General features: G+C 42.1%; 2 protein-coding genes across 4 annotated transcripts in view; one reads left to right on the top strand and one right to left on the bottom strand.

The window, feature by feature from the left end:
* LOC142159811 (uncharacterized) overlaps nucleotides 1-1,214 on the bottom strand; it is a 316,766-nt gene extending 315,552 nt beyond the window's left edge. For all 3 annotated transcript variants that reach the window (XM_075214577.1, XM_075214565.1, XM_075214564.1), the window contains exon 1: nucleotides 972-1,214. The gene's annotated coding sequence lies outside the window, so the exon portion shown is untranslated. The remainder of the gene's footprint in view (nucleotides 1-971) is intronic.
* Nucleotides 1-22,961, top strand: part of LOC142159838 (uncharacterized) — a 196,735-nt gene extending 173,774 nt beyond the window's left edge. Inside the window, exons 4-7 of the mRNA XM_075214633.1 lie at nucleotides 4,230-4,308; nucleotides 4,414-4,511; nucleotides 4,660-4,771; nucleotides 21,626-22,961. Of these exons, the coding sequence (XP_075070734.1) occupies nucleotides 4,230-4,308; nucleotides 4,414-4,511; nucleotides 4,660-4,771; nucleotides 21,626-22,422 (1,086 nt within the window). The 3' untranslated portion in view covers nucleotides 22,423-22,961. The remainder of the gene's footprint in view (nucleotides 1-4,229; nucleotides 4,309-4,413; nucleotides 4,512-4,659; nucleotides 4,772-21,625) is intronic.
* Nucleotides 22,962-26,710: the final 3,749 nt, after the last annotated feature.

A 26,710-nucleotide genomic window follows, 5' to 3' on the forward strand; every position in this document is an offset into this window, starting at 1 on the left:
AGTTTAGTAAATATACCCTTAAGACTGAAATCATCATTCCCTTTCTCTCTCTAGAGCAGGCCTGTCCAACCTGCGGCCCTCCAGATGTTTGTGAAACTACAAATCCCAGCATGCCCTTCCAGCTATCAACTGGTTGTCTACTGGCAAAGCATGCTGGGGCTTGTAGTTTCACAACACCTGGAGGGCCGCAGGTTGGACAGGCCTGCTCTAGAGCTACCTCACCTCACCCCCATCTCTCTGTTGATAACACTTGTTAAAGTCTGCTGCCTACAGGACATCTTTGACTCCTATCTCTCCTTTAAACCTCACATTCAGCCCCTCTCCAAAACCAGTCACTTCCCTTGTAAATAAAAGATGTCTGGTCTTTGTACAATTATGTTTAGTTGAATATTGTTTTACGGATCCTTGCTGTCTAAAGTTAATTTCGTGAACAGCGCTGTGGACATTTTGTGGAGCCTCATAAATAAAAGATGATAATAATAATATGTTATTTGTTTGTATCATGATCCCCTGAATGTACAGCACATTGTAATATATGGGGCTATACAAATATTGAATATAGTTATAATACATCAGTTATTACATCTTCCATAAGACACTCAGGTAAGAAATAATAATACATCAGAGTTATCACCTCTTCCAGGAGACACTCAGTTCAGAATAGTAGTAGTGATAATAATAATAATAATAATAATAATAATAATAATAATGTATTTGTTTGTATCATGATGCCCTGAATGTACAGCACTTTGTAATATATTTGAGCTATATATATATAAATATATGTATTATAGTTATAATAATATATCACAGCAATTATCTCTTCCAGAAGACACAGCTAATAGTAGTAATAATATTTATTATAACCTCTTCCAAGACACACTCAGTACATTAATAACAATAATGCATACCATTTATTACCTCTCAAGAGATACTCATTTCAGTAACAATAATAAAACATCAGTTATTACCTCTTCCAGGAAACACTTAGTACAGTAAGACAAATCCAGACATCTGTCATATAACAGGAAATGCAATGAGGAGAGAGCAGGGCATTCTGGGAGTTGTAGTCATGTAGATACAGCAGGGGATTGTGGTAGTACAGTATATGCTGATTTTTGGAGGATAACAGTGTTGTAGATTTACTCTGCTGGGTGACAAGAAAATGGCTGCCCTTCACATTACTGGGCATGACTATAAATGTCTAAGCCTCGTGTTTCTATCAGAGTGACCAGTGAGATCTTCCTTGTAGCCCTTGTGTATATAAGATCTCCCCTTTTTATTTAGCCAGTGAAATAAAGGGATACAGTTGAAGACTGGAGAGTGTTGGTCTGTTTCATCTCCATGTTTATGAGAAGGTTTGGGCAACGAGAAGATGGCCGCCGGCAATAAGGACCAGTGGATTAGCGTTATAATAAATACCACTCTTCCCCCTAGTGTTATAGTGGGCGGTCTGGTGCGAAGCGGTTATTGGTGACGTCACACAATACATATATAGATATCGCTTTGAATACAATAGATCTGAGCAGTCAGCGGGTGTTTGCGGTGCCTGGGAGGGGGTCATATGGAACGCACAGACAGGAAGTGACGTTACACGAAGCCGACAGGAGACATTGGTAATACTGGCAGCAGGTAATAACATTTATTATAAACTTTTATTACATTTCTATTTCTTGTTATTAGTATTATGATAAGATATATAGTGAATTATAAGGATATAAGTAACGACAAGGGATAGTGAATCATTGTATCTGACTTTCTATTAGTACATTGTATATGATTGTTATTGTCTCCCATAGAGACTCCTTATACAGCAGCTTCTGCTCATTCCATGGTACTCTCTGTATATATTCGGTACAATACAGTGTAACTAGACCCTGGGGACAGTACTTGTATGGTTTTATTATGTTACTTGTGTTGTCATCGCCTGTGATTGCTGATGTCTTAGAGGATGTGTGATCATCAGAATTATGGGCCCCATTTGGGACACCTTGTGATCCTGGGACCACTTCTCCTTTCATTCCATTAATAAACAGCTTACTTAACACTAAATCCTGAGTACCTATACTCCAAGCATTTCCACGTGTCTAAGGAAATGCTTGGAGTGTGTATGGTAGGCAGACACGCTTATTGTAATTCAGTGCATTTAGTTCAGGAAGAAGTCGAGGGAAGTCAGCTGTCTGCACCCCAGAGGCCGTATAAAGAGACTCTGTTATCGGTATAAGTTGGGGATTTTTGGCTTGTAGTTTCCAGGCATTAAGCTGTCCGTTTAGCTGGTTTTCAAAGTTTCCATGTCATATTAGAAAGATGTACTCTGGTCACCTGGGGGCATTGTCATCATGTCAAATAGGATTTGTCCAGCTCTGAATAAAGATGCACATATATCCTGTTGTTACAATGATTGGATAAAATGCACCCATTGAAAAGCAATCCATAGATTAAGGCATTTTCCTGGGGTGCAAAACATAGTTACTCCTGGTTTTTGTACTAAAAACAAAGATTTTCTTTCAAGTCAGTTATTTCATTGCATGATGGATTATATACAAATGGAGACAAATCCATATCACTGGTGATCTCTCAAGAACAGGACAAATAACCAAATTCAGCCCATACACTCACCATGTTCAAAATACTTATGAAAGGATCTAAAAGTTTCTCTTACCGCAGTCATTGTCGTTGTGCACGAGTCACCTGTCGGAAAAGGATTAAAGCAACTTGGTCTACATAGGAGGTCAGGAAGGAAGAAGCATCTGCTTTCACAGCATAACATAACTGTACGACTGAAGTGTCCTAGAAATCACCTGAGTTAATATCAAGACAGCTGTAATAATGTGCTCTGAACAGGGCCGGTCAGCGGTGGAGATATCTGACCATAATGCCAGACATTATTGAGCACAAATCTGAAAGTGCTTGAGGAAGCTCATGCTCAAGTACAACATGGTGGATGAAACCTTATAGTTTGGGGGTGGTTTGGTTTTTGAGGAGTTGACAGCTGGCTAGCATTGAGATGACCTGACCTCTAGCGGTGAGCAGCACAGATGCACTTGTGAGTGGGAATACATGCAATTATATGTAGTACCTGCATAAAATGATGTGCCCTTGATGCTGGGATGCAGGCTTAAATGTTTTGATCAAAATATGAACTAATACCTCATGTTTTCATTTTGCTAGATACACACACATATGCAGTGTTAAGGATAAGCACTGACCACAACTGTTTTTCTGTTTTGTATACATATATGGGCATTTATATTGCCACGCAGCTGGTACTATATACAATATAGGTTATACCGAGTGCAGGCTTATTTTTTCCCCCTTTGGCTGTAGAATACTAGCTGAATGGTTTTCTTTGTGTGGTCTGGGCCTGTCCGATGTATATGGCTAGTGCAGCTGTTTTTAGCAACTAAGTCTTTACTAACAATCTCAAAGCTTTTAAATATTAGTAACCTCAATACTCATCATTCATAACGTATTACATGATTGACCACAGATTATAATAATGTCATATTACATTGACTATCCCACTATTAATATTACTCATTATGGACAAGTACAGGAGTCACATGATTAAGAGGATAATAAAGCTCACCCTGGATATCCTCTACCTGCTGCCTGGAGAGGTGAGGGATTCTGGGACTCTCATAGTTGAATCCATTATGTTGCATTTATTATTATACTTTGGAATTAAAAACTGGCAAAAATAAAGGAGTTAAGATGAAGACAGGCTAACACATCAGTTGAGTTTTTGGGTTATTTAGTGACACATAATCTTATCATTTGACAGATGTAGAGCAGCGTGTTCTATAAGTTTAGTAGAATACAGTTACTATTGACAAATAGTGCAGGATTTTTGGCATCAGAGAGGAAGATGTGACCACTTGACTTTATCATGTTGTGTTAATTGTTTTTTCTTCGCAATACACAGTGGTGAAGACCTGTCGTGTGCGTGTAACACCCAGCAGCCGTCTCCCGTTTGCCAGGAGGATTGAGCAGGACCCAGAGCCCCATCACGGTGCCTCCACCTCACTCACTGATACATGAGAGAAACAATGACCAGAGGATTCTAGAACTCGCCAACAAGATCATTCAGCTGCTGACTGGAGAGGTGACTGCTGGGAATGGGACATTATACAGTAACACCAGGGGATGTGTCTGGGTGATGACTGTATCATTGTGTGTGTCAGGTTCCTATAAGGTGTCAGGATGTCACTGTCTATTTCTCCATATAGGAGTGGGAGTATTTAGAAGGACACAAGGGTGCGTACGAGGACTTGATGATGGAGAATCACCGTACCCGCAGATCACGGGGTAAGAGGAGACTTTAATTGCAGAGCAGAGAGCAGTATTTAGGACCACCTAGATATACACATCACCTGATAAACAATGTATTCAGTCACTGTGTTTTTCGTACAGATGGTCCCAGGAACAGAAAGGCCCCAGAGAGATGTCCCCGTCCTCTTTATTCACAGGATTGTGCAGAGGAAACTCACGGTATTCCGGAGGATTATCAGGTAGATGGAATTGAGCGTCTTCCCCAAATACCAAAGTGACTGTACACACTATATAATCTGTAGAGAAGCTGTGTGGCACTAATACACTGATATTCTTCTGAATTCATCTCCATTTATTAAATCGGTTATTGTTTTGTTGGTTATTCAGGTTGAAGACCTGAATGATATTAAGATTGAAGTTATAGAGGTAGACGAAGAAAGTTATGTGTGGGGTGATCAGCAGTGTGTGGAAGAGAAAATCCCTTCGGTTATCGACAAGGGTGAGTAATAAGCACTTAATACAGAAGAGTCTCCTTGCTCATTCACGAAAACAATCTTCTATTCTATACCATCCTTTATTTTTCAGTTGTAATAAAAAAAAAAACACCATACAAAACTATGTAAATATAGTTAGTCCTGAAAAAAGTGACACCCACATAAGGCAACACATATAACTGGAGAAGTTTTATCTGCAACTCACTCGACAAAATGTCCTACTGCCAGCTGTGGTATCTGTTCTGTCCAGGCGTCGTACTGCTGTCAGTGGCCCCACATCAGCGCATACAAACATGGTCTGCTACCAGTTGTGCCTGTGCTTCATCAATCTCTCACTCCTGCTCCACTATACGCTAGAGCAGTGGGAACTGTAATCACCAGCCGTTATTGCCATGCACAGTAATCCAGGTCCGAAGAATGCATAATCCCCAGCCAGTTCTGTATTCCACAGTGATCCACGTCAGCGGGATGCATAATCCCCAGCCAGTTCTGTATTCCACAGTGATCCACGTCAGCGGGATGCATAATCCCCAGCCAGTCCTGTATTCCACAGTGATCCACGTCAGCGGGATGCATAATCCCCAGCCAGTTCTGTATTCCACAGTGATCCACGTCAGCGGGATGCATAATCCCCAGCCAGTCCTGTATTCCACAGTGATCCAGGTCAGCGGGATGCATAATCCCCAGCCAGTCCTGTATTCCACAGTAATCCAGGTCAGCGGGATGCATAATCCCCAGCCAGTTCTGTATTCCACAGTGATCCAGGTCAGTGGGATGCATAATCCCCAGCCAGTCCTGTATTCCACAGTGATCCACGTCAGCGGGATGCATAATCCCCAGCCAGTCCTGTATTCCACAGTGATCCACGTCAGCGGGATGCATAATCCCCAGCCAGTCCTGTATTCCACAGTGATCCAGGTCAGCGGGATGCATAATCCCCAGCCAGTTCTGTATTCCACAGTGATCCACGTCAGCGGGATGCATAATCCCCAGCCAGTTCTGTATTCCACAGTGATCCAGGTCAGTGGGATGCATAATCCCCAGCCAGTCCTGTATTCCACAGTAATCCAGGTCAGCGGGATGCATAATCCCCAGCCAGTTCTGTATTCCACAGTGATCCAGGTCAGCAGAATGCATAATCCCCAGCCAGTTCTGTATTCCACGACAACCTTTTTCTCTCCGTTAAGGAATCTTTTACCGCCCCTAAATTACCACACTCTCGCCCACTGGTAGAAGGTCTGTGAATCCCCCATAACTCTGTAACATTGGCTGGAGTTATATTTAAGGCTACTTGGGGAGTGAGGACCACCTGCCTCCACACCAAGCCCTTCTACAGATAACAACGTTCTCATCTCCTTGGTCACCGTATCTCCTTTTGTATAGTCTCACTTCTGTCACACCATTAATCTGTGTTAAACACTCAGGCCTTACTGCATGGGATAATCCAAGGCGAATGGAACACATTCGGTTATGTGCAAATTTACATACTGATTCTGCGGGTGGGGGTGGTAGGAGCTGGGAAGATTACAAACATTTCAACATCCGTGCAGAAAAATGTATAAAAATATGTATCTCATGGATGGGGGGGGAATATACTTTCAACATACATAGAACCAGACATTATCCTCAGGTACCAAGCTATATAACAAATCTCATAGTCTAGAAACCAAATTACCCAGATTATGACTGAGGGGCTAATCCACAACAACTGGGCACATAGAAGATCATCGTAGCAGTACATACTTCAAACCTCTGGTGGTTTTTAATCATATGGGTATCCCCTGCTACAGATGAAAGGGGTCGCAGGTGGGCTTTTATGTAGATGGAAAACAAGCATATTAACAGCAGGGGCTTCTACACACATGTGACTCATGCATTAATTAAGCAAAAAACATCCCTGCATGGTTATGATCATTTAAAAATTGCTAGATGGCCCTGCTCGGCTGACATTATTTATGACTACCATGACTGTAAGACGAGGCCTCTGGCTTTAAAGAGATTGTTGAGGTGCGTTTGGCAGGAGCCTCCTTGACGAACACAACATGTCGGTGTTTCATGAGCAGCGGTGTCTAAGGTGATGTCTGCATGGAACACCAGGGCAACGACCTCATCAGCAGATGGATTCACATACTATAGAATTGTGATATCCGTGCATTAATGTCAACCGATAAGTGCCCATGCGGTACCAACCTACTGACTGTTACAGCCCTGAGTGCTTGTTTCCAACAGTGAAGGGTTTTGGGGGTCCCATAGTGTTGTGGGCACGTTTTCTTGGCATGGTTTGGGTGTAGTCATTCCCTTTGAGGCCAGGTCAATGCTAATCACTACATAACGGTTGTGAGTCATCATTTTCAAATCAGGTTGAGGCTTTACTTTCCTGACATGGGGTGTTTTCCAGAATGACAATGTTCCCATTCACACAGCATGTGCTGTCGGCCAGTGGTTTGATTTGCATGATAGAGATGTTCTCCATATGTCATGGCCTTCTTAGTCACCAAATATTAACTCCATTTAGTGTTTCTGGGCATTCTGTAACCATGCTTGAGAAGGCTTTATTCACCACTAGCAAAGAGTTGCTTTCTTTAGTCTGTTCTTTACAGACCTCTTCATGCCACGATGATGATTATTATTATTAAGCTTTATTTGTAAGACAACACAAGGTATCCACAGCGCCGCACATATTACAAAAATAGACCTCAGAGGATAAACAGCAAAGACCAATAAACAAGTACTACTAAGACCAGAATCAGTATGGATGGGGCAGAAGTAATAAGTATTGAGACAGGATGGAAGAGGGCCCTGCCCGTGAGAGCTTACATACTAAAGGGAGGACAGACAGATAGCAGGCACACAAGGGAGTCAGTGGAGGGAATCGGGTGCAAGTGAAGCGTGTACAGGGGAGGAGGGAGGTGAGAAGAAGTTAGGAGGATGGCTGGTAGGCTAAAAGAAACAGATGAGTTTTAAGCGCCCTTTTGAAGGTGCACAGGTTTGGGACAGTCGGATAGAGCGAGGGAGGTCGTTCCAGTTGAGGGGGGCAGCCCAGGAGAAATCTTGAATTCTGGTCGTGGGATGAGGTGGTCAGAGTGGAGGAGAGGCGACGGTCATTGGCGAATCGCAGGGAACGGGTGGGAGTGTGAATGGAGAGGAGATTTGGAGATATATGGGGCAGTGGAGTGGGAGAGGGCCTTGTAGGTGAGGGTGGGGAGTTTGAAAAGGATGCTGTAGGAGAAGAGGAGCCAGTATAAGGCAAGACGGGAGGCAGCAGAAGAGCGGCGTGAAAGGAACAGAAGTCTTGGGGGGGGGGGGCCAGGTGGGAGCAGGGGAGACAGGTGAGGAGAAGGTTACGATAATCAAGATGGGAAATAATGAGTACGTGGATGATGGATTTGGTGGCATCCTGTGAAATGAAGGACTGGATGCGGGTGATGTTGCTTAGTTGAAAGCGACAAGATTGGGCAAGAGAGTGAACGTTGGTGGCAAAAGAGAATTAGGAGTCGAGGGTGACACCCAGACAGCCGGGTTGTGGAACAAAGGAGATGGTGGTGGTGTTAACAGTGATAGAGGGATTAAACTGGGATAAATATTTAGAATGAGGGAAAACAATGAGTGATTAATTCACTGACCAATGGGAATAGATTGTCTGTGCCATTACCTGTGATTCTTCCTTTGCAGTACCAAATGTAACATTGCACATGGTCCTCCCTATGTAGTAATAATACCTGTATGTGTTACTTAGCGTGTACTGAACATATTAACTAACCAAAACTAAGCATTGTCACAATACTCTGGTGCTAGGGGATACCTCTCTATCTGTCCAATGGGAGGATCCCTAACCAAATCTACGGACTGCCGCTCCCATTAGACTCTCCTGCAACCGCCTGGGTAAAGTTTCATGGGTACCATATCACTAAAGCTAATAGCCAATTGTAAATTTAACACTACTTTAATTAACAAGACCGTTTTATAGATCACCACATCATAATACCAAGTAAAACATAAACACAATACTGTACAATGGCTGCACACATAATGGTACACATAGAACACCATGAGAGGCGGTGACCTGAGCTCCATGGCACTTCCCAGCAATGGAGACCTACAAAAATATTGTGTTGTCAGCTGTGGCAGCGGTTCATCTCGGATCACACCGGTTGTGTTCAGCACACTCCCATAAAATTCCATTGGAAGACCCCGATTGTACCTTCCTAAGATTGTCAATTTCCTGATCTCCTTCACAGCAGTCCTGGCCAGTGGGAACTGTAATCCTCGGCTAGTCCTGGCTCCAATTGCTGCAACGTCAGGGACCTTATAACCTTTCTGGTTCCCACACTGTGGCACTTAAGAAAAGGTGTGAAAATTCTGGATACAGGGGCTATAATGTCTACTACACATCCTTATTGACATTGCAGGTGTTTGTGATATAGAGCCTGAAACCAAGATAAGTCATGTTAGACCTTACTTTTCATATGAACTTGCAACTAACAAAATTTGAAGTGGCAAAAACAAATAGATAATTTTTAGGGGAAAAAAGTGAAAAAAAAAACCCAAAACTTACAATACCCTGGTTGCATAAGTGAACACCCCTAAACTAATACACGGAAGCACCATTGGTTTTTATTATAGAAGTGGGTCTTTGAACAAGTCTCTTATCAACATCCCACAGCTGCACTTTTAAATTCTATCCCACTTTTCCCTGCAAAAAAAAAATGCAAGGTCAATCAAATTGAAAGGGAATCTCTTATGCACCGATCTTTCCACAGGTTTTCAATGGGTTTGAGGTCTGGGATCTGAGTGGTCAATTCCAAGACTTTCCTCTTGGAATGGCCCACTTTGCTCTTTAGAAGCCATTGTTTGGTTGACTTGGATGTGTGCTTTGGATTGCTATCATGTTGGAAGGTGACATTCATCTTCAGCTATCTGACCAAGGCCAGTAGGTTTTGTGCCAAACTATCTTGAAGCTTTAGATGGGCTTGGATACTGGATATATTATTATATTGCATATAATACTTGGATATATTTCTTTTGTGATCAATTACTTCTGTCTTGCCACCCTACCCCATAGCCCAGACATGTGCAGAATACAGGAGATTGTTGTAATGCAAGGAGTGACTTTATTGTGTGGGCAGCACAGTGGGGTAGTGGTTAGCACTTCTGCCTCACAGCACTGGGGTCATGAGTTCGATTCCCGACCATGGGCTTATCTGTGAGGAGTTTTTATGTTCTCTGCGTGTTTGCGTGGGTTTCCTCCAGGTGCTCTGGTTTCCTCCCACACTCCAAAAACATATTGGTAGGTTAATTGGCTGCTTACAAAATTGACCCTAGTCAGTGTCTCTGTCAGTGTCTCTGTCTGTCTGTGTGTGTTAAGGAATTTAGATTGTAAGCCCCAATGGGGCAGGGACTGATGTGAGTGAGTCCTCTGTACACCGCTCCAGTAGGATGCAACCACAAGGAAATCTTACAGGAACAGCTGATCTTTATTTGGTTTTAATCCCATTCACTTTCATCGCTGGCAGATGTATGCTAAGTACCTTTTTAACATGATTTTGAATATTAACCCTTAACACCGCTATAACACCATTATTAATTAGTGTGCACACTTATGCAGCAAGGGTATTTGTAGGTGTTTTATTTTCACTACTATTTTTTTAAAGTATTCCACCAGCTATTAAATAAACCCGTAGAACTGAGGTGTTTCTTTACCTATAGCAGCCACTATTTCCCATAGGCCTAGAACTACTCGCAGGTACTTGTGCAATAGTATAGGTCTATAGCTATAGGCTGGTGCCTACAAGGAAATATAAAAGACTAACCAGCCAACTAGAAAACTGCAATACAGCTGTTGGTGTGAGTAATAGGACGGAGGAACTGTAACAATCTGAAGTCCGTGCAAGTGCCAGAGTTCATGTCACTAGTTGAAGTCAGTGATAACAGCATGCAAGAATACCTGTGACAATCTGAAGTCTGTTCAAATTGCAAACCAGTTTAACTGAGACAAACTGAAGTGTAACAATTGCTATAACTATCAATGAGCGAATAATACTGAGAGCCTTAGAAATCCACCAGATCATTAACCGGCAATAGTCCACATGACTCATATGGAAGGCTCTTAAGTCTTCCCGCATGTAAATCATCATGTTTCACACAGGACCTCTCCTCAGTACCAGTATAGAGATGATGTCCTTGCCTACTGCTCCACCTTGAGTTCAATATACTCTTCATTTCATATTTTTTTCTCTCCATCAATGATAACAAGAGACTGCCTTGCAGGATCTCTATTCAAACTTAATCTACTCACTGGTGTAAGCAGCGAAACATTACATTTTTTGGGTAATCTCATGGAGAGAGGTAATTGTGGTGCCAGCTGATTAATAATTCTGTAAATCTTAAATGGATCAATGTAAGTAGGTCCCAGTTTAGCAGCAGGTTGTCTTAGAGTGGGGTTGTCTACTAGAAACTCTTATCTTAAACTTAAAAGCTGGGCCTCTGCAAATTGGGTAACAGACTAGTTCAAGTAAACTTGAACCTTCCTCCAAACAGTTCTCAAACGAAAATGAACAGGACTTGCGGTGCAGAGGAGTGTGCTCCATTGTTGCCAGCAAACTCTGCTCAAACCAGTCATCTTGTATTTCTTATTGTTCGAGGGTCTGATTGGTACATTCCGTCTGCCCATTAGATTGGGGGTGATAAGCCATGGAAAATGACAAATCCATACTGAACTGTATACAAAATGCTCTTCAAATGTTGGAGACAAACTGTGAGCGTATATCAGAAACTATTTTTAAAGGAATCTCATGGAGTCTAACCACATTCTGGACAAATTTTGAAGCCAATACACAACACATTAGCCTGTGGTGACCCTTTCAGGGGTACGAAATGACTTTTTTTTTTTTTTTTTTTTTTTTGTCTTCCCGTAAGCAGTTTACGATGACCCATATAGTATTATATACTCTAGAGGGTGATGGCTCCATGATAATGCCTCTTCCTGTCCATGGATTTTATCTGTCCCGCTGATCTATCTCTAGGAACTTTCTGTCTGGCACAAATTTCACATGCAGCTACTAAGTGTTTCTGTATGTCCTTCTCCGTAGATGGCTGCCACAGAGTTGATGGTACTTTCTTTTTTAATTCTTTATTTTGAGTCGTCAAACAGAAATATACAGGAAACCTTGACAGTAAAGCCATTAGCCAAGCATGAATAAACACTAACAATACAAGTAAATCATGGTCTTGCATCCAAACAAAATATAGAACAGAGGATGACGTACAGGCTATATTGAATAAGCAGGTTGTAGAGGTAGAGAGAAATGTGGAGGCTGGGGGAACGTTGAGTGATCACTGAGTAGGGTATTGTGAGTACTCGTAGAGCAAGCAGTGTGGAGGTAGTTCAGAGAGATGAGAAGGGGTGTTCGTGAGGGGAGAGACCTATTGTCGCACATGGGTCATCATGGGGGTGCCAAGGGTCGGGAGGGGAATGTATGTTCCCTGAACAGCCATGGAGCCCAGACTAGGTTACACATGGCCCCTGTCATGAAGGTAATAGGTGATCTCTTCCATGGCTGCAGCGTGCCAAATTCGCTTCTTGAGAGCAGAGCGAGAGGGGGGTATGTGCGCGGTAGGTTTCTTAGAGAATTTGTCTAGATCTTGGGGAGGGGAGCACAGTAGGAATACCCTGGGTTCTTTCGCAATGGGAGCCTCAAAGAGGGTGTTTAAGAAGGTATGGACCGTGTCCCAAAAGGAGGTGATAATTGGACATGTCCACCAAATATGGAACATAGAGCCCCTGTGGCTGCATCCCTGTCAGCAGTCGGATAAGGAGGAGGGAAACATTCTATGGAGTTGGGTGGTGGTATAGTACCAACGAAAGTAAATTTTGTAGGGGGTATCCTTGAGTTTGGTTGAAATGGAACTCTTGGCTATCCTCAGTCTCATGTCCTCTTAGGCTTTGCCATCAGGGGGTACCAAGGTACCTTTCCCAGTGCTCTTCATGGGATCCTGGAGAGGGCAGGGTCGTAGCGAGCAAGATACTATAGAGTGGAGAGATCATGCCCCTGGCCATGGGATGATGTTTACAGATATCTTCAAAGGGGCTGAGTATCTGGGATGGAGAATGTTTTTGGAGCTCCGCCGGTGCAAAGCAATGTCCCTGTTTAAAGAAGTCATCCGGGAATTTGAGTCCTGCCCGGGTCCAGAGATTATGTCTCTTGGTGGAAATGAAGGGTTGTGCCAAATGTTGGTCAGTGCAGATATCGCTGAGGTGAGTTTCAGTTTGAAGGGGTGCGAGTCCCAGAGCTTGGCGTCAAATTTAATAGTGGGAAGCAATTTTGGAGAAGATGGGGTGGTGCACAAGGGGTAAGCTCCACATGGGAGTTGATGATCTTTTTGATGCCAGGATGACCTGATATCTCACAATCGTGAGTCTCAGCAAAATCATCTTGTTTAGGGTTTTTACGAACAGTTAACTGATTATCAGGATTCTTTTCCGGAATCCGGAGCCTGATATACAGCATTGAGTAACTGACCAGATAAGTGTTGTTAAAGCTGACAAGGTACATGATCTTGGAATAATGGGTCCATTTTCCAGAACCTCAACATGTTCTTGTAGAAAAAATAAGAGCATCAGCGTTGGTATTTTTTAAGCCTGGTCTGAATTAATTGGTGAAATTAAACTTGGAAACAAATTACTGAGTTAATATATAGTAGGTTCTTATGATCTGTGTACACTATTATAGGATGGAGTGCACTCTCCGGCAAGTGCCTCCATTCCTCAAAAGTCCATTTAATGGCCAATAATTCCCTGTTCCCTACATCATAATTCATCTCTACAGGTGCAAACTTACTTGAAAAATAGACACACAAATGAAATTTGCCATCCACATTATTACTCTGGGACAATACTGCGCATTTTTCTACAACAAATGGTATCGGAATGCTGCAGGATGGGTTCTGAGATCAACCTATCTTTTACCAACTTAAAAGATCCCAACGCGGCAGGTGACCATAGCAACGGGTCAGATCCTTATATGTTTATAACTATGATAGGAGCCACAATGGTGGAAAAGGACTTGATAAAGCGTCTGTAATAATTGAAAAAAACAAACAAAACAGTAATATCTGTATGGCCTTGAGATTGCTGAGTACCGCCCAATTGATAATGGTTTTTGGACCATTCCACATCAAATCAACACAGGGTTTCAAACTGACCTTTTCAGATTGTAATAAAGTTTGGTATAATAATTGCTGTCATGGGTGCAAAGAAAACCCCCAAATCTTAGGCTGATATGTGCACTGGTTTTGAAGTTATATACCTCTAAAGTTGCACTTTTTTTTACTGAAAAATTTGCTTTTAACGTTTTTTTTTTATTGCATTTGTAGCTCCCCTGATTGAGCTAGAAGGTTGGGCAATATCTCATTTTTAACCTCTTTTTATGGGCTTTCATATGACGTATAACACAGCAGTATGTTAGAATTTGAAAATGTTACATTTTTATTTAAAGTCTTGATTTGCTCAAAAAGCCATGGTTTTTAAAATCATCTCAAAAATTGTTCATTCTTTTGTTAATAAATACCTAAAGTTTTATTTTGAGACCATGATGGTATCATCTGCTACAAGAGCTTTCACTTTGGACTGTTTGTTACAATAATGACTATGAGAACTATCTAGGCCTGTTCATTACTTTTAATTTATCTCCTAAACAATCCCTTTAATGTATATTATGTACAATGTCACATTATGTTAATACTGAAATAATAAAACATTTGTGATAATGTGATGTCTCTCACATGTTATAATAAAACTTACTACAGATCATTACCATGTGGTGCTGCTGCTCTGGATGGATAGAGTTACTTGATGGGTTGGAACTGGCTGAAGGCTTCATTAGTTTTTAGTATTTCCATTTCAGGAAGGGTGAACATTCCACCTGTCGGAGTTAACGGATTCCATAAAACATCCGGCTTCCTTGGGTATGATAAAGATGGTGATGGACCAGCTGGATGGAGTAATGTCACTTTCACTTCATTGATGAGAATAAGTGCGAGCCTCCATTTGTTGTCCTACATACCCCCTGCTGTCAGCAAGTGGGAGCTGACACTACATTGTCTTGAGGAAATGAACAATGACCCTATTGCTCTTTTCGAAGTGCCCCAAGTTGTTTTCTGCAGCTGGCAGAAACTTTTGCAACTTTTGGCATTCCAGAAAATCATTTACACATCCATTCTGACACAGTTCTCAACCCCTTCTTATCAGAAGTATGATTAGCCTTTTTAAATGGGTTGAAACAATAAGGTACCTGTCGCTTTTCTCCATTTTTATTCTTATTTGCTTCTCTAAACCAATTTAAACACCCCAGCAGGCTTGGATTGGGCTGCCGGGGCACCAATCCCCATGAGACTCTGCTGAGTGGTGAGAGGAGCATGTACTGAGCACTGATTGGAGGAGCCCATCACATGCTTCTCTTACCCGTAGAGATCAGCATCAGCCTCATTGGCTGTGCCTTCTCTTCTCTGCCTGGCCATGGTGACTAAGGCTTCTTCTTGTGAGTACAGTGTTGCTCCCAGTCTGCTGGGTCTCTCCCTCCCAGCACCTCCTCTCCAAGTTACTGTTCCTCATTGCTCCCAGCACACATTCTCCCAGCCTGATACTCCAATGTAATTAAACACTCCGCTTTTTAAAATTGTCCTGGGTCCGGTATGGTTTGGGTGGGCTTAAATTAGTGCAGTAAAGCCCCTTGGTAACTAATTAAAGGCCACCTAAACCTAACCCGTCCCTGTAAAAGGCAGGGCTATTCAACGCAATTGAAGTGTCTTTCCACGTAGAATATCTTTCCATTTAAGTTTACACGCCTACGCAGAAGTGGGAGCAGGTGCTGTCTGTAAAATCTCGTCCCCAAACACACCTGAAGAGGAACGTGCATTCCTCTAATGAAGGAAACTGGAAAAATATTTGTTTTGTTGATTTTCTCAGATGTGTAGTGACTCAATAGATACAATTTTTATGAACCACTCCAAACTAAAAGCTCTTGTAGCAGATGATCCCACCATGATCCCAAAATAAAACTTTGGGGATTTATTAACAACAGTACGAACAATTTTTGAGATGTTTTTCAGAAATTTAGAATTATGTTTCAATAACAAATGAAAAATTTTATTTTTTTTCAAAAAGCCATGTTTTTGTGTTATACATCATATGAAAGCCCATAAAAGAGATTTAAAATGAGACATTCTCCAACTCTCTAACTCAATCAGGTGAACTACAAATACAATTTAAAAAATCATTAAAAGCAAGTTTTTCGTTTTGCAGCTTTAAAGGCACATATCAGCCTAAGATTTGGGGGTTTTCTTTGCACCAATGGCATAATTTATTATACCAAATTTAATGGAAATTAGAGAATGTAAGGTAGAATTTCTTTGAAAATGTATGCTGATTTAATGTGGAATGACCCTTTTACATTAGCTGGATCCATACACAATCCATTGGGGGAAATTATATAACCCAGAAATGCTACTTTTATCCACTTCAAATTCAAATCTCTCAGGTTTAACGTACAATTGATTTTCCCTGAATTTTTGCAGTACCATTCTGATCTGACAGTGACGTTCCTATGTTCTGGGCTATAAAAATGAATCCAATCCCCACCGGGGACATTGAACGTCTATTGAACCCTTTCTACAAATTTTGTTTGATAAAGGCTTCCATTACCTTGGTTTTAGGATATGACTGTGAAAATCTTGCTCTTCGGAGGTTTAGAGCTTGGCGTGATTTCAATGACACAATGAAAGTCTTGATGCAGTGGAAACATAATTGTGTTCAATATATTTTTTGCAGGAACATTCTTTGTACAGGTGGTAGCCGACAGGATAGGTAACACATTCTTCCTTACACTCCTGACCGGATCTTGCTACTTTTTCTTCTTTTCAATCTATCTCAGGGTTATATGTACTTAACCACGGGAATCCAAGCATCACAGTTAATGAGGGAGTATATATAAAGAAAAAGGAAATAATTTCCTTATGCAATGAGCCAACATTTAAAATAACAGGAGAAGTGTAAATACCAATAGAGTTCCCGGGAAAAGGACATTTAACCTCTATAGTTAACTATACTGTTAGGGCTGTCAGCAAATATCATAAACTCGTAGATCACGCAGGAGAGGTTTTCACCTATAGCAGCCGCCTTTCCCGTAGAGCTGTACATGCTCACAGGTACTCGGATGCCCCCAGGTCTTAAACTCAGAGTAGTACAAGTTTATAATATTACTGCAGCGCAGCCGAGTGCCTCATGATAGAAAGTCCAAAAAAACTGGCCGAGGTCAAAGGGGCAACAGCAGGCAGCGGAGTGAAGTCCCGGAAAGGGTCAGGGCCGGCAGAAAGCAACACATCCGGAGAACAGGCAGAGGTCAGGGTCACAAGCAATCCAACAAAATCCAGTAAGCAAGCCAGAGGTCATACACAAAGAATCAATCCAAAATAGCACAGGCGCAGGTCAGCATCCAGAGACTGAAAGCTATAACCGGCAGTGAGGCTAAGCCCTCACTGCCTTAAATAGTGATGTAGCCCAATGAGAATGCAGGGTGCCCAGCCGTCAATAACTAGCCCATGTGGCTATAATTCCCCCCAATCAGCCATAGGAGGCTGAACTAATACAGACCTGCGCGCCCTGCTGGCTGGGCGCGGAGGTAGGGAGAACCAAGTTTCCTGGGACCGGGACGAAGAAGGCGGATCCCGGCCGGTCTTCATGGTGACGGCCGGGATGCCCAAAGCAGACAGAAGCGAGCCGCCGCGGCCAGCAGTGGAGCCGCAGCTTGTGACATACACGACTCAAGTGGTATAGTGGGAATCTTCAATGTCTGAGCTAATATTATGTCCATGAAGTATCCTGCTGACCCACTATCAATGAAAACATGATTGTCAATACACAAGTGACCAAAGGTTAACTTAACAGATATCAGTGTGTTCTGTGCACAAGGAAATACCTGTGTTCCTAGGTTTGCTTCCTTGTGCTAGCCATAAGCCCTGTAGTTTTCTCAGCTTCTTGAGACAAGAACTTGCCTAATAACCCTTCTCTCCACAGTAAGGGCAGAGGCATAGGAATCTTCACCTTGATTTCTTCTCAGATGACAACTGGAAAGCCCCAGTCTACATATGTTCCATCGGGCGTAATTTATATGACGATGTTATGGAATTGAAATCACATTTTACTCTTCTGTCTCTAGTGTTTTTCAAGGCTGTCAGGAGTTCCAACCACATTCAGTAGACCACTGCTTGAACAATAATTTTCTACTGGACTAGTGCCCCTGGTTTTTTCTGCTGAGGTCACTCGGTCAGGGTCATCATGTAGTAACCCTTATTGCTCAAAAAATGAGTCCTATAGAATTAAATGTGCTATTCTAAGTTTCAAGACTGAATGCCCAAGATTGAGAATCACCATGGAGTAATGAAATGATGATTCCAGTTCTTTACTGTTTTGATCCAGAGGACCATGGTCTAAGCTTATAATACGACCTACAAGTTTCCTTGAAGTTTTTGGAAGACTTTTGGTCCTCAGTGGAGCTGTCATGGAGATATACTTTAAGTTCTAGGACAACGGCAGTAAGAATCCCCTTCTCTGGAACGACCTCCCTCGTTCCATCCGTCTCTCTCCTACTCTGTGCTCCTTCAAACGTGCACTCAAAACTCACCTCTTCCTCAAAGCCTACCAACCATCTACTTAACCCCAATCTCCTCCCTTTAGCTCGTCCTCCCTTCTGTCCTCTTGCCTCAACTGGCTCCTCTTGTGCCTGGTCTGTTTACCCTCCCTTAGGATGTAAGCTTGTATGAGCAGGGCCCCCTCCCCTCCTGTCTCCATACCTGTTCTTCCGCTCCGTCTTTACTGCATATGACTAGCTGGAGTTTCTGAAGTATTGGTACTTTTTGTTCATTGTTCTGTATGGTTTAACCCTGTATAGTCTACTGTTAGTATTGTGTGCGGCGCTGCGGATACCTTGTGGCGCCTAACAAATAAATGATGATAATAATAATAATAATAATCTGAGGCCCTTTGGATATTTCCTCCTGAGCAGTAAGCCTATTACATAGGTCATGTTCTAACTCGGTCAGCACCTGTAACTGGTTAGTTAAGACCTGGGGAGGGCTGATTATGAAATGGTTTATGAATGGTTTATATTTATAGGCTGGTACATACAAAGAAATATAGAAGACTAAACACTGATAATACTAAACAAGCAACTAGAAAACGTGTAATACATGTCAAGTAAACAAAGGTAAAAAAACAGACGTCTGTGTGAGTAATAGGAAGAACCAACTGTAACAATCTGAAGTCAGAATTCTTGCAGCAAGTCGGTGAGAAGAGCCTGCAAGAATAATAAGCTGAAGTCAGTACAAATAACAAACCAGTGAAACACAAAAGTCGGGGAGGATAGCATCCCACAATATCCTATAACAAGCCAAGGTTAGTGCAGGCAGCATCTAAGACTAAATGTAAACAAGCAGAGGTTGGTACAGGCAGTACAGTAATTGTTGAACTAGCAGGGTCAAAACACAAGAATGCTAGAATAATACAGAGCATGAACACCAGGGAAGCAAATGCTATAACCAGCAATGAGTGAATGGCACAGAGATCCTAATCAACAGAACCAATCAAAAGCAGCCCTCATATTGCTAATGAATAACCCAGCACCAGAGTCCGAGAGCTAGATTTACTAAACTGCGGGTTTGAAAAAGTGGAGGTGTTGCCTACAGCAACCAATCAGGTTCTAGATGTCATTTATTTAGTACATTCTACAGAATGACAGCTAAAATCTGATTGGTTGCTATAAGCAACATCTCCAGTTTTTGAAACCTGCAGTTTAGTAAATATAGCCTAGAGAGTGTCAAGGAAACCAAGCTTATAATCTAAACCACTGTTTCTGTCCCAGCTTACAGAAGCTGGGACAGAAACAATGCTGACATTTTTCTTTAGAAATTTGCATTTTGCACTTTGAATTTTGCTGGATGCAAAGTCACATTACGTAAAGGTGTAAAAAGATCTGATATGACTTACCTTGGTTTCAGGTTTTACATCAGAACCACCTGCTATTTCAGTAAGGGAGTGTAGTGTTATATACACTGTAGCTAAGCATTATTGGGGAATTTAAAACAAAGGGGCTGAAAGAAACTTGATAAACCAAGGGTCACTCCTTGGGGTAAATGTATTATGGTCCGATTTTTTTTTAACTCGCCGGAAATCGGCGAGTTGACAGCTAGAATTTAAAGCGGTGCTGGCTTGTAGAGGCAAGTTTGCCTTTCCGGCGAGTTGAAAAAATCGGACCATAATACATTTACCCCCTTTTCTCTCCAGTCATAGTACTGTACATAACCGGTAAGCCGAGTGCCTCAAAACTCCTCCCTTTTTACACTGCTATAATTTTTCCCATTTGTCTTGCATATACAGCTTGAAGCATTTTGTAAATGTTCCTATTCTCCTCTGGACCACTTGTGGAGTTACAGATTGAGAATCTTAATTGGTTTTTGTGAACCAAGAATTATGCCACCACTAGCTGGTCTGATGGCGGGGGATATTCAGAGGAGGATGGAGCACATAGTAAATGATTGCACATTCTGTGACTGAGGGAGCATTTGAACAGGTTAACACATAAAGAACACAGTCACTGAATTGACCGTATTAACATACCCAAAAACATACCTAAACATCAGGTAACTGTAAGGAGCCCGCAGCCGCCGCGACTTGCTTCTTTCCAGTGCTGGCGTCCCGGCCGTCTCCATGACGACCGGGACGTCACTTCCTGTCTCTGGGCCCCCGACCATTGGCAGGGCAACGGCCGGCCGCCGAAGTTGCTAATATCGCTCCCCAGCCACTCAGTACAACTGGGTGTGCGCGCTACAGCCTGCAGGCTAATTAGACTCCTCGTTATGCAATTAACCCTGGCCTGTGTATGATGACAGGGCTGAGCCCTGATTGGTTGATGTCAGTGTATTAGGCTTAGCCTCCCTGCCAGTTATAGCGCTTACTTACTAGTTTGCTGACCTGCTCCTGTCTTGTCTGTTGGTCTCCGTTCCTGTGGATACTCTGCTATTGGATCTCCTGTTGTGACCTTCTGCCTGTACTTAGGACCTTGCCTGTTTGCCCGTGACCCTGACCCTTTGGCCTGTACCTTGGACTCCATATCTTTGCCTGTGACCCTGACCCTTGGCGTGTTTACTGACCATTCTGCTTGCTTGTGACCCTTGACCTCGGCTACCATATGACTATCCGCTGCCTTTTGATCAGCCTCCTGGCCTGGCGCTACGGGCCTGTATTACCAACTTACACTACGCCTGGAGTTAAGTCCTGGGGGCATCTGAGTACCGGTGAGCGCATAAAGCTCTAAGGGAAAGGCAGCTGCTATAGGTGAAGACCGCCCCCATCTGGTTCTGTGAGTTGGTGATCAGACCGTCAGCCTAACAGTAACGAGCGAGAAACAAGTTTCACAGTCCGTCAAACCGCATTTCCTAGTGTTACTATGAGAGGAAAATAATTAACAGTAGAGTACATAGGAGATCATCATTAAAGTTCATACTACCCATACAAGTATTCAGAGACCCAGATGTTTGTATCTCCTGCTACTGACGTCATAACCTTTATTTAACAATACTTGGTATCCACCTTTCATCACATGCTTATGCTAACACTGCATATATAATAATAATTTAATTTCAACTGTACTAAAATGTGACATTGAAGATCATATCTGTACATTTTTAAATCTAATAAATTGTAATGTCAATCATAATATGAAAATGTTTGGTCATTGCTCCTCATTGTAATAAAAAATATATTTTTCTTAAGGGATTAGTGATACATACATTTTTCTTACCTCCAACAGATGTGCACAACAGCAGCAATACCTTGGAGAGACATTTCATTTCATCTCCAAATTGTAAGATAGAAGAGGACGACTCTACTGAAGAAAATCCTATTACCCCAAATATACATCCAGTACCTCACAATGCAGATCTGTCATCTGATCCCTCTGCCAGTGGGAGAGATTCTCCTGATAATACAGAAACTGTTACAGTGTTTGCAGGTGATAAAATATTTCCCTGTTCTCAATGTGGAAAGTGTTTTACCCGAAATACTGGTCTTCTTTTACACCAGAGAGTCCATACAGGAGAGAAGCCATATTCATGTTCTGAATGTGATAAATGTTTTACACAGAAATCAAGTGCCTTTAGACATTTGAAAATTCACAAAGGTGAGAAAGCATTTTCATGTTCTGAATGTGGGAAATGTTTTACCCAAAAATCATATATGGTTATACATAAGAGAATTCACACAGGCGAGAAGCCATTTATATGTTCTGATTGTGGGAAATGTTTTATCAAGAAAGCTCTACTTGTGGAACATCAGAGATATCACACAGGTGAGAAGCCATTTTCATGTTCTGAATGTGGGAAATGTTTTGCACGTAAAACAATTCTCCATAATCATCAGAAAACTCACTCAGGTGAGAAACCATTTTCATGTTTTGATTGTGGGAAACATTTTACACGCAAGTCAGATCTAATTAGACATAAGAAAAGTCACACAGGTTTGAAGCCATTTTCATGTCCCTTGTGTGGGAAATGTTTTACACAGAAATCCAGTTTTGATAGACATCAGCTAATTCACAAAGGTGTCTGACTGTAAAATGTTTTACCCAGAAACCATTTCTGGTTTATCATCTGAGAGCAGATACTGATTTGAAGTAATTTCCTTGTTCTGATTGTGGGAATTGTTTTACACAAAAATCTCATGTTTGACATCAGAGAATTCACATAGATGAGAAGTGTTTTTCATGTTCTCAGTGGGGGAAATGTTTTACATACAAATTCAGCTTTGATGGTCACACATATTTACATAGGTAATATCTGTTAAATCTCATTAACTATTACGTTTTTGGTCTTTTACCCAGACCAAGCACTACATTGGTTTCTCTTGTCGCTCATTTCCAGTATAGAAGCTGGCTCCCTATGTACTATTTTTATAATTTGTCTATTTTTGTTATAATATTTTGTTGTAGTATATGAATCTTGTTGCAATACTGTTTATCCTTTTGTGAACTTCACCTGTTCTTAGGTTTGCTATGAATGACTATAGGAAATATTCCAGCAACACAAATCTGTTTCTATTGGTGCCTTTTCTGAAATTAATTTCACAATATGTTGTTAATTATGCTACAATTAAAGACATTTAAACAAATAATTGTATATGTAATATTTTTTAAATAAATTACATAAATATTTTACTTCATCCAATATATAAAAGTACTTGGTGCTGAACGGCAATCGAAAAAAATGATTAAATAGCTCCGAGTGCCTTATGGCACAGGTTATTCTTTCCAGCCTTAATCGCACTGGCTGCAATACAACACAATCCAGCATGGAAGTACTAAATGTATTACTTCCTGTTGGAAAGTTAAAACTTGAATACATGTTAGAATGCTGACCAAGTGCTACCACTTTAAACTCTATTACTCCCAAACAGCCGATAATCGCTTACTTAAACCAGATTGACTATTGGAGATGACGGAAAGGCCGTCTGTATTCCTACCAATCGCACCACTGGCTGTTTAGGAGAGTGGTTCTTTGAATTCTCTTGGCAGGGTGTGCTCTAAATTAATTTCTCAAGTTCACAAGAACAAACAATTTTGGTGATATAAGCTTAAAAAGTTAGGAATTGACCTATGGCGCTTAAATGTGCACATAAATGTTGGTAAAAAAAATACATGATATAAACAACTATGATCAATGATAGATAAAGACTATAGATATATCGGTCAGATAACCAAGTGCAAAAATAGTTTTATTATAATAATGCCTACACCTATCAGTTAAAACCATAATAGGTAACTTACAAAAGTTACAATAAAGCCCTGGTTTATGTATGTATATAAGAATTGCTCTAAATGTTCGCTAGGAATTTGATCATGATAAAAAGAATACTACAACAAAGAAAACAAGAATAATACAACTGTAACTACCAAAAAATTAAACAAAAACAGTCTCTTCCTGTATTATAATCTTAGATAATATGTGTGTGTCACATGTCGGACCCGCGTACCTAACTACTGGGGTCCGGCGCACTTACCTGCCCTCGCTTTCTGAGCCTCCTGTTAACTTTTTATCATACCTGGCTTTTATCACCTCCTCCGCCCATTCATTGGGAGACTAATTATCCCACAGGGTATTTAAGGCAGCTGTTCCACAAGTAAGGTGCCTGTTATTTGAGTCAGCTGTCCCCAGCGCTTAGACGTGACTCCTCCTGCTCCTTAGGCCACAGATTATCCCTCCTGTCTCCAACAACTCTGCAGCAATCAAAAGGGATTTATATAACTGTCGCAGATTATCGCTCCCTGTCTCTGCAGCTATCCACAGTTGTCTCTATACCTGTCGTACACTATCGTCCCTGTCTCCAGCAACTCTGCAGCAAAACACAGTGGTCTCCATATCAGCCGCAGTCTATAGCTCCTTGACTCCAGCTACTCTACAGCTGTCCTCAGTGGTTTCCATACCTTCTGCAGACTCTCTTACCGGGCCTTCTCTTGTCTGTTGGATCATCATCTTTTCCCTGCCTCTGGGTTCTCTCTGCTGGTCTCGCCTGGCACTCACACAGAGAACCGCAAAGTCCAAACATCCTTGCGGTTGTCCCTGGCAAAAACCATCTGCCTCGTTAGACTCCGCAACTCTGGGCAGGGTAGTGACTAGCCAGCCAGGCCTCAAGGATCCGATCATCATAGTGATTTTGACAGTATGTTACAATAAAAGCTAGCTTAATGGAAGAGAAATGTTGTATTAAGTTGATTAATATGTCCATAAACCCAGTAATTCTATAGAGAGGAGTATTTAACTGACAGTTGCAGTTGAGTCTCATGAAAGGGGTAGCAATTTGTGGAAAGGAAAAGACTTGATATCAACATCATAATTATCAGATAAGACAACAGGAACTGTATCACCTGGGCCTCAAGCTATTATTTCTGCCTTTTCTTTTTCTTCCCTGTGACTTTGTTGAATGGGGTTACCTATACCTTCAGTACTTGTGGCTGTCTATAACTATGTCTTCCTTGACTTTAATTGGACTGCTCTGAGTTTTTGTATCTTCTGTTCTCCCTGTTCCTGTTGCCTCCCATTGCTCTTCTTGATTTCCCCCTTTCCATTTACTTTTGGTAATGGAGTACTACCAGCTAACATTCTATTATTCAGGAATGTCAGAGCCTGTGTAAGTTCATTATCTCACTCTCTTAGTGTTTGTGTAGGTGTGACCTTATGTGTTTATTATTTTAAGAAACCTTTTATATGCTCAGTTGAATCGCTGCTTGCGCTAGTATAACGCCTGAGTAAGTGTCCACTGCAGTTGCACAATATTGCATTGGTCCCCCAACTTCTGGTAAAGGGCCTATGAAATCGCACTGCCACACTTATATAGCTTTTGTTCTATGCCAAATGTGTCCCTCACCTGTGACAGGTTATGCAGGCCATGATTTCATTTGTTGACGTATTGTCCAATTCTTTACAGTGTTTCTGGTCATTGTTATGATTCCTAGTGCATTCACAAAGAGCAACGGAAGTATAAAGCAAAGTGTCTTTATTCAGGTAAATACATAAACAAAGATAACTCAAATCCACGGATAAGAACAGGTTCCAAAAGAGACTGTATATTAAAATGGCAGGAACAGGTATTGTAAGTTTACCCCAGTCCAGAAGGCACAAAGCTGTCCAGGGAAGCAGACAGAGTCCAGGGATCAAGCAGAGATCAGATAAACAAAGTCCAAATAGCCAGGCAGAGATCAAGATCTCAAGCGAATAAGCGAGGTCCAGAAGTCGTGCCAAAGGTCAGGACAACAGGCAAACGAGCAGGGTCCAGGAATCAAGCCGAGGGTCACCACAGAAGATCAAGCAATGGAGCAAACACAGTAACAGTGCAGCAGCAGCCAGGAATAAATAGATGAACTGCACTGAGTACAGGTATAAGGAGCTGAGAGCCAGGTGCAGTTCTAATTGGCAAGGAGGTTAACCCCTTCAGGCATGGTGCAAGCTCTAGAGCAGAACAGCAGCACCTCTGATGGACCAAAGGCACTGCTGCCACATACAAAACACAGGCAGAGTTGTAACATAGTCCCCCCTTTAAGGAGCGGATTCCAGACGCTCCATACAAGCTCCCTCCAGGTCTTCCTCCTCTTCTTTTTCTTTTTATTGCAGAATGGTGATATACCCAAAAAGCCAGCTACCAACGTTGAGGTTTGTTGTGACTGCGATGGCACAGAGAAAACTGGATCAGGTGACTTGGCTGTGGATGGAGTGTACTTCTGACAAACGGCATTAACAAAGTCCGTGAATAATGGGGTCATCTGAATTTAGTAATGAGAAGGCCCAGGTTTGTGGCTCCCCTCTAAAACACATAATAATTGGACCCACTTGGTTAAATTGGTCAACAAAATAATCCGGACATTCTTGAAACTGTTTCATGGAAAGTTGGAATACCGTAACAAACTGTTTGATGTCTCCATCAAAGGAGACTGGAGGAGGATCTAATGACTCGGACGAGGCTTTTGGCTGTTCAGGCTCAATATCAGGCTCTGGAGAGTTCCCGGCTGGGACGGCAGAGCATGAGTCCCCGGCTGGGACGGCAGAGCAGGAGTCCCCGGCAGGGACGACAAGTTGAGCACTCTTGGCGGGAAGCCCGGACTGGGCAAAGCACTCCGACTGGATAGCACTGTGAGATGCCTCAGAGCAGACAGCACTGTGAGATGCCCCAGAGCAGACAGCACTGTGAGATGCCCCAGAGCAGACAGCACTGTGAGATGCCTCAGAGCAGGCAGCGCCAAGTAGTAACTCGGCCTGAACCGCATGGACAGGCAACTCGGGCTGAACCGCGTGAACAGGCAACTCAGGCTGAACCGCGTGGACAGGCAACTCGGGCTGAACCGCATGGA

Source organism: Mixophyes fleayi, chromosome 6 (genome assembly GCF_038048845.1).
Source record: "Mixophyes fleayi isolate aMixFle1 chromosome 6, aMixFle1.hap1, whole genome shotgun sequence".
Lineage (NCBI taxonomy): Eukaryota > Metazoa > Chordata > Amphibia > Anura > Limnodynastidae > Mixophyes > Mixophyes fleayi.